The sequence below is a fragment of the Melospiza georgiana genome, chromosome 17 (genome assembly GCF_028018845.1).
Source record: "Melospiza georgiana isolate bMelGeo1 chromosome 17, bMelGeo1.pri, whole genome shotgun sequence".
NCBI lineage: Eukaryota > Metazoa > Chordata > Aves > Passeriformes > Passerellidae > Melospiza > Melospiza georgiana.
Window position 1 is genome coordinate 2,762,665 of NC_080446.1, and position 8,928 is coordinate 2,771,592.

The 8,928-nt window shown below is 41.7% G+C and overlaps 1 protein-coding gene across 1 annotated transcript; it reads left to right on the forward strand.

The window, feature by feature from the left end:
• The first annotated feature begins 214 nt into the window (after window positions 1–214).
• On the forward strand, window positions 215–7,442 carry PCK1 (phosphoenolpyruvate carboxykinase 1). Its single transcript, XM_058036251.1, has 9 exons — window positions 215–486; window positions 1,861–2,042; window positions 2,654–2,857; window positions 3,228–3,415; window positions 4,244–4,406; window positions 4,526–4,750; window positions 4,845–4,976; window positions 5,699–5,794; window positions 6,364–7,442. The coding sequence occupies exons 1-9, from the start codon at window positions 263–265 to the stop codon at window positions 6,816–6,818; spliced, it is 1,869 nt and encodes a 622-aa protein (XP_057892234.1). The 5' UTR covers window positions 215–262; the 3' UTR covers window positions 6,819–7,442.
• Window positions 7,443–8,928: the final 1,486 nt, after the last annotated feature.

Consider the following 8,928-nt stretch of genomic DNA (forward strand, 5'->3'; position numbering starts at 1 on the left):
CACCTTAAATTAGTAGAATGGCCTCTATTTTTCCTACCTGAAATTAGTGGAATGGCCTCTATTTTTCCCACCTTGATCCAAATTCCCTACCTTGATTTTAAAGCAGTACATAATCAAGTCCATTGCAAATTCTTTGCGTTATACGTTGTTAGGCTTTGTGACGCTGTTTAGAACGCAGCTAAGCTAACACACCTAATCTATTTGCTTTTCCATTGTGATCAGTATTTTACAGCCATCAACAAGAACCACAGCAGCCTCAATAATGCCCCCACAGCTGAAAGCCGACATGAACGTCATGCCCAAGGTTGTGCAGGGGGATTGGGAGAGTCTGTCTCCAGAAGCCAGGGATTTCATCGAGACCAATGCCAAGCTGTGCCAGCCTGAGTGCATCCACATCTGCGATGGCTCGGAAGAAGAGAACAAGAAACTTCTGGACATCATGGTAGAACAAGGCATGATCAAGAAGCTGAAAAAGTATGAGAACTGGTGAGTAGCCTACATGAAGTCAAGTATCATCTCAGAATTGGAAAATTCATTTTCTATCCTGTTTACTTTAAAAACTTCTTATAACTCTCCAATGTTTGCTTTCCATGAACATTTTGGAACTTTAGCTTACATAGGTGAAATACTCAGGAAAAGCAAACTTTTTCCTCTAAAAATTAGATAAAACATATTATTCAGTTGGACTATCAACTGTACATTTTCTCTGTTGATTAGTTACATCAGGGAACTGAAATAATGTCATGAGACTTAGGCAACTTATCATTAGCAACGGCTAAATATTATTGAGCAAATCTTCTTTTGAAGAATTCTACTATTTTAGCCAATTAGTTTATTCATCACATACTTTTTTGTGGCATTCAAATAGGTCTGTGGGTGTTCAAATATTATTCAGTACAGGCATTATTCATATCGTGCCGATGAGCTTTGACTCTAATGTATTCTGCAAATACTTTTTTCAAATATTTCATAATTTCTCCCAACTAACTGAACGTGAAAGGAGAATATTAACAACAAGTGCATACTCGAGAATTACGTGCCAACCACGAGATCTTCATGGGAGAAATCTGCAAAGACTTTTGAATAACTAAAAGCAGGAATTTGGCAATCTGTTTGCAGACTATTTGGGAGAGAAAAGGGCAAGATTCACCAGATAAATTATTCATTGTTAATTATATGCTTAGCTGTAGTGATGATGGTTATGACAGCCCAACTAGAACATTTTTATACTCGTGGAAAATTTCGATGCACAGAGGTGAAAATGTAAAACAATCCCCTCTATCGTAAATAGATGGCAAAAAATTCCTTAGAGGGGAAAAAGAATCCCCTTTAATGAACTCCTTCACTTTAATTGATCGTGCTTATACTCAGTATTTCCTTTGTGATGCCTCTAATTTAAGGGACTATGCCAATCCACGAAGCTGGGTTCTGATCCCTCTGGCACTTATACCAACACTTAAACTACTTTCCTTGGCATCCACTTAGTTTGAGGCATCATTTTGTGGTCCCCATACAAAACAACTTCACACTGATGAGAATGAGAATTAAACAAGATTAACTTTTCCCTGAAAGTTAACAACAGAGAATAAGGCTGAGATAAGAGGCAAAGGAGTATTAACATGTAACAAGAATTTCCTAGGCCATATGATTTTTTATTATTACTGGAAAGTCTTATATTCTCTGATAAAATTGCTTTATCTGACTGATTTTTGAGGTTATCTGTTATACTGCTTTGTCACTAATTTTTGACTTACAAAGCATTGTTTTAGCAGCCTTTTGGGCTAAAGTGGACCCACAGAAGGGTAAAAATGCTATATTGATAATTAAAGTCTAATTCCCTGGTTTTTTGGTGCAATGCAGCTGGTTGGCTCTCACTGATCCGAGAGATGTGGCAAGAATTGAGAGCAAAACTGTCATCATCACTCAAGAGCAGAGAGATACCACTCCAATACCTAAAACTGGAACCAGCCAGCTGGGGCGCTGGATGTCTGAGGAAGATTTTGAGAAAGCCTTCAACACCAGGTTCCCAGGCTGCATGCAAGGTAGGCAAGAAAAGGATAATTGACACTGAACTTTCAGCAATGCTGAGACACTTACTACTGTTGCAAGTTACTGAAAATCTTTAAAGAACGGTTTTAGCTGAAGATTTAGCTTTATCCTCCAGATAGTCACTTCACTGGTTTCAGGCAGATCTTTACCATAGACCCAAATACCTGGGCAAGGACAGTCCTCAGGCTCTTTCCAGCACTCTTATTTTCCTCGAGAGGGGCAAAGTACAAAAATTAGTGTGACTTGGTTCAGGAAGTCACATAGCAACTGAGGAGCAGATAGGAAGTGAGATAAGAACGAAGGTCCTCTCATCCACAGCAAGAATTTCAGATTCAGGGATTTACACTAACAGAGAACTTGGCCTTCACCTCCCCTTCCTCCTGGCTAGACAATCTGTCTGAACTGCTGCTTTCAGCATTTAAGATAAAACTTCTTGCTACACAATTAGACAAACAGAAAGCTGCAGCTCTTTAAACATCATCAGAAGCTGTCACAAGACAAACAGCTTTTAAAGGACTGAGAAACAACCTCCATGTTTATAAAGGTTACTTCAAATGTTCCTTGATTTGCTCTTGGCCACATCTTGCTACTCCCTGTTTTCCAGGACGTACAATGTATGTGATCCCCTTCAGCATGGGGCCCATTGGGTCACCTCTGTCCAAGATTGGGATCGAGCTGACGGATTCACCCTATGTAGTGGCCAGCATGAGGATCATGACACGGATAGGAACAGATGTTCTGAAAGCCCTGGGCAATGGGGAGTTTGTAAAATGCCTTCACTCAGTTGGATGCCCTCTGCCACTAAAAGGTAAGAGCCATTAAAAACCCAGGAGCCATAAAAAAACCCAGGAGCCATAAAAAAACCCAGGAGCCATTAAAAATTCCTGGAAATGCCCAGGGCTGTGTTTTGGAGCTGAGTGCGTGTCCTCAGCACGTGGGACACCCTCATCACAGGAGCCCAGGGTGGTTCTGTAACAGCACTAGGTACAAAACTCAGTTCAAGGAATCAAAGCCCAGTGAGAGTTTGATGGAAGGGAGATCATTATCCCTAGTACTTACCAGGGATTTCCTTGAAGCATATGCTCTGGGTTGCTGTCAGAGGCTTGATGCTGATGAAACAACAGCGTGATCAAGCATGGAAATTGCTGCCTTCATGACTACAACATTCTGTTCTGCAGAGCCATTAATCAACAACTGGCCGTGCAACCCGGAGCTGACGCTGATTGCTCATCTCCCGGATCGCAGGGAGATCATTTCCTTTGGCAGCGGCTACGGAGGGAACTCCTTGCTGGGGAAGAAATGCTTTGCTCTCCGCATTGCCAGCAGACTGGCCAAGGAGGAGGGCTGGCTGGCAGAGCACATGCTGGTAAGAATCTATGCTGTTAAATCTCGTGTGTTTGAACAGCCGTTAAACCTCAAATTAGAGCCACATAAATCCATCACCCGCCTGGCCATCAATGGAATTAGTCTCATATGGATAGTCCTGTAACTTTAGATAGGAATCTGTTATGTGCCAGGCTCATGGGGAATAGAAAACTGCTTGCAAGGCCAAGTACTAAACATTTAAAATAGGACCTGTCATGGTATAAAACAAGCAAAGTTTGGAGCATCTGAGAGTGACTTCTTGTACTCAAAAACCTGCAAATATCAGATTTTCTAAGGGAGTTGTGCTGTGTAACCTTCCTGGCTTTAATTTCTGCTGTCCTTTAAACATTCTACCGCCATAAAATACCACTGAAAAAAACAATTTCAAAGTGCATAAGAGAGCAGCCTTAGGAAAAAATATCTGTGGTCTTTGAGAAGAGCAGAAGAATCCATGCACAAAGTGCTTTCCTTTCACTCCACTTGTGTAGGCAAAAGAATATTGCCTGGTTTTCTTCTGTCTTGACAGAGAAACACAGATGTATATGGTCTTTAATCAGCAAAATAAAAAGAAATGCTTATTATATACCGACTTAACATTTTTTTAAAATATAAGAATTTCTTAGATATTCTAATGGGAAGAAGAGTTGACTCTGATTTTAAAAATACAGCTTGAGTTATTTGTCAACAATATTATGTCGTGCTTCTTCTGTAGGAACAAATGTGCCTAATTAAATATTTTATCATTTCCACTTGCTGGGAGACAATCTCCAAAATGAAAAGCGCAAGAAAAAAAAGGCTTTGTTTAACAGTTGCATTAATTTTTCAATAGATCCTGGGAATTACCAATCCAGAAGGTAAAAAGAAGTACTTTGCTGCAGCATTCCCTAGTGCATGTGGAAAAACTAACTTGGCCATGATGAACCCAAGCCTGCCAGGATGGAAAATTGAGTGTGTGGGTGATGATATTGCCTGGATGAAGTTTGATGAACAAGGTATGGAAATAAAATTGGAATGTTTTACAGGTTGCTGTAGGTGCAGTAAGACATGCTACAAACTTCTGGATGGAATTAAACCAGTATGGTTCACTGATATTTTATCATTTAACTTCCAGGCAACTTAAGGGCAATCAATCCTGAAAATGGCTTTTTTGGTGTTGCCCCTGGAACCTCAGTCAAAACAAACCCCAATGCTATTAAAACCATATTCAAGAACACCATCTTCACCAACGTGGCAGAAACCAGTGATGGAGGTGTTTACTGGGAAGGCATTGATGAGCCCCTGCCAGCTGGAGTGACAGTGACCTCATGGAAGAACAAGGATTGGACCCCAGACAACGGTACCTGGCCCACCCCGTGGCCCTCTCTTTGGCTTTCTTTGGAATCAATGAATAAATTCAAGTTAATTCTGTTTTGTTGTGTTGTTCTGTGCAGGAGAACCTTGCGCTCACCCCAACTCCAGGTTCTGCTCCCCAGCCAGGCAGTGCCCCATCATGGATCCAGCCTGGGAGTCTCCCGAGGGCGTTCCCATCGAAGGGATCATCTTTGGAGGCCGCAGGCCAGCTGGTAAGAGATGCAGCAGCCGCACTTCCAGGCTGGCCACAGAAGGGTTGACACACAGCTGGGCATAGCCACAGCTTTTGCTTTCACAGCTGCAAAAGCAAGGGAATAACCACGTTAGTCCAATTCCTCTGTGTTAGCCTTTGGCACACACGCTTCCAGCCACTGGTGTTTCAGTGTCTGAGGTGTTTGATGTTAACACAAAACAGGTAATAATAATAATAAAGGGCTGGAGGGAGATCAGGACCCACTAACATGGGTGGCAGACACACAAAATTGCTACATTGGTCTCAATTTGCCTGTAGTTTAAGTGGTTTAACTAGCAAATGCTTAGAGAAATTAATCAGTTTTAGATAGTTTAAAGAAAAGGAAGTAAAATAAATTTTTCTGCTAAAGGTCACCCAAAGTTGGAAAAGAAATAAAAGTAATGCTATGTCTGAGTCTAAAATGACCACAAGACCAGATTCTATTTCCACTAAAATCTGCTGGAGATTCTGATGTCCCAGGTATCTCCCACTGGATGTGTTCAGTAATCAGGAGCCAGTTTTGAAAACATTCATTTAAACTTCTTTGCTGTAAGAGAGCAGGAAATGAACTGATTTTAAAAACCCAGGAAAAATTATAATACATTATCCAGTAACATGCGTTCAGTACTATGTCAGATGGCAAAACCTGTCATAAAAATGTTTCTGGACCTCTAATTACTGAAGTGATTTTGTTCTTTATAGGTGTCCCTCTTGTATATGAGGCCTTTAACTGGAAGCATGGAGTGTTTGTAGGAGCAGCCATGAGATCTGAAGCAACAGCAGCTGCTGAGCACAAAGGTAAATCAAAATTTAATCTGCCTACCTGTATTAAAAGCAGGCCCCTCTGGACTGCCTGCCCTCTCCTTCCCCCTGCTCTTTCACATTTCAGTCTTGGCAGCTAATTTTGCAACCTGTGCATTTTCACAATAGAAAATATTTGTACTGGAATTAACGGCCAAATTCTCTGTAAAAGTCAAATTAAGCAAAATAATCCCTTAGGTGGCAAGCATACAGAACAGGATGCAGGCACAGGGTTGCCAGAAGCCTTGACAGAGAGTTCTTGTTACAGTCTGGGATAAACAAATTTAAATTTTCTCTTCTGCTAGAGCTCAACATAAATGCATGAATGACAGCCATCTCTTGAGAATCTTCATTTAAGCTGCCTGACCTGAGATTTAAGAAATTTAATGACAAAAATTAATTTCATTTGTACCTTTTGTGCATCAAGGATAATGCTTGTGTTGTTCCTTAAATCTCACAAGGGTGGTGAAGGGATCGTGGGTAAACCCTGGGAGGATCTGAATCTTTGTGCTCCAGAATAAATGTGCTATTGATTCCCTGACCTTCTCCTTCTGCGTTCCAAACAGGCAAGGTCATTATGCATGATCCATTTGCCATGAGGCCTTTCTTTGGCTACAACTTTGGCAAGTACTTGGCCCACTGGCTGAGCATGGCCCATCGTCCAGCCGCAAAGCTGCCCAGGATCTTCCACGTGAATTGGTTCCGCAAAGACAGCCAAGGGAAATTCCTGTGGCCTGGCTTCGGCGAGAATTCCCGTGTGCTGGAGTGGATGTTCAACAGGATTGAAGGGAAAGCCTCTGCCAAACCCACTGCCATAGGTTACATCCCCACTGATGCTGCTTTGAACTTGAAAGGTTTAGAGGACATCAACCTGACTGAACTGTTTGATATCTCAAAAGATTTCTGGGAAAAGGAGGTAGAAGAAATCAAGCAGTACTTTGAAGTGCAAGTTAATGCTGACCTTCCCTATGAAATAGAAAGGGAATTGCTTGCCTTAGAGATGAGGATAAAGCAGCTCTAAGCTGGTCAAACCCACAATTATTTATCAATTCGCACACACTAAGGCAAGGCAAACACACTTTACCAAATCACCACTGGAAGCATAACAGCACACTGATGGGCAGGGGGTTATAATGAAAGTAGGTCATAGCTTAGTTAGGATATAGATACAGAGACATTCTAGAAATAACTCCAGACCTAATGATTTATAACTACATCGGTTGTTGTGAATAGGTGAGCAGCTGTGGGAGTGCATGTGCACGGGGTCTGAAACCCCTGTTCTGTCACTTACATGCACACAGAGCCACGATGGGTGTAAATTATTTGCCTAGTTCTGCATATACAATCCAAACCAATCCAGCCTTCAAGTTGTAGCACATTGTTTCCATCACAGAAACCTCTGGAGTCTCAGACTCCAGTCAAAAGAGGAGAGAAAATTAGATGCTGTATATATGTATTACCTAAACATATTTCATGTCTTAAATACTTTTTAGAAAAATGAAGTTGTAACTATCAGAGTGAAAGATGACTTTATATTACTAATGCATATTTAAGATATTGCTATTATATATTACTCATGTTCTTGTGATTTCCAGATGTTTTGAATGGCTTGTTCTTAAACTATAAAATAAATGTTTATACAAAATATTACCTCATTTCCAGTATTCTTGCTGTTTATAAACTGCATGCACATAAATCGAGGCTCCTGTCAATAGCACAGCACAGGCAGAGATGCACATGTGGAAGTTAGATGTTGACTGGAGTTGATCTGCTGCTCCTGAGCCAGCCAGTTTAAGCCACATACTGTCTTTGCAACTTCAATTCAAGCCAAAGGAATGATCCAAAAATTATGATACCAGCTGTGAGCAGTCATCCAGATGGTGACACACTCTCCATAACTGGGCATTGTTAGTTACTGCAGGCATTTATAAAATAAACTACCCTCTAGGAAAGCCCCATATTAGGACCTTGCTCATTTGTTAAATTCGTAGGATTTGTCCCTGTTCCACAGCACCTTGGCTTTTGCAAGAGTAATGAGTGAAGCTGTTGAAGTAAAGACAATTTGGGAAAAAGTTTTCCAGATTTTTTGGGATGCCTAAAGCCTTAGAGCTCAATGAAAATCAGGGCAGGAACCTGTGTTGGCTTCCTTGTAAAGCCAAGACACTAAAACCAGCCCATGTTCTCCCAATTAGAGGTGTCATTTATGTGCTTCCCACATCCCTGGCAGGTATCCTGCTTTTCCACTTTGAATGCTTGATCTCCCAAAACATATTGCAAATATTTGCTTAGCAAAAAGAAAATCACTTACATTGTGTAATAAGCCTTTTTACAGACTTGCTTCCTTGCAGAGCAAACAGTGCCAGGGCTGGTCAACAACTGCCCTTCAAAGTTTGCTAGGAGAGATCACACAATCTGAAAAGGCTCTAAACTACCCCCTGACCCCATGTTTAAGACTTAACACAAACATCATCAGTTCTGAAGTGAATAATAGAGCCCAAGTCAATGCATAGGTCACACAAAGAACAGGCAATGGAAAACTGTGAGGGAAGTGGAGGAGAGTGGTGCAGCCCCTGTGGAGATCATCAAAATCACATCTGCATCTCTTATAGTGTCCTCTTGACTGGGCTCCAGACTAACAGAAAAAAATCAAGGTGGAAGTCAGTAAATAAGTCAGAGGAAGTGAGCCAAGGAAGACTGGAATATACACTCCTCAGATTCAAGCATTACTATCAAGTGGATAAAACAAAGTTGTTAATAGAGTAATTCTATAAATAGCTAATGAACAGCCTGGGCCATCCACAGCTGGTGTGACAGTGCTGGGCTGTTATTTGGATGGGTCTGAGGAGAGCAAGGAGAGCTGAGACAATCTGTCATGGTGATCTCAGTTATGGCCAGTTACAGCCCCAGGGTTTCTTATGGGCCTCAGGAGAGGATCCCAGCCCTGAGCAGTGCAAACGTGTTCCAGGCACAGCTTGAAATGCTGCCCAGGAGATGTACAGAAGCTTGGGGCTTTCCAGAGCTCCTGCTCCGCCTTCCCAAACACAATCAGGCTCAAACGAGTGTTCCAAAGAAATGGCTCCTTCCTCCTGCCAGGGGAATCTGTGCCAGGGCCCAAGCCCAGCAGGCATATG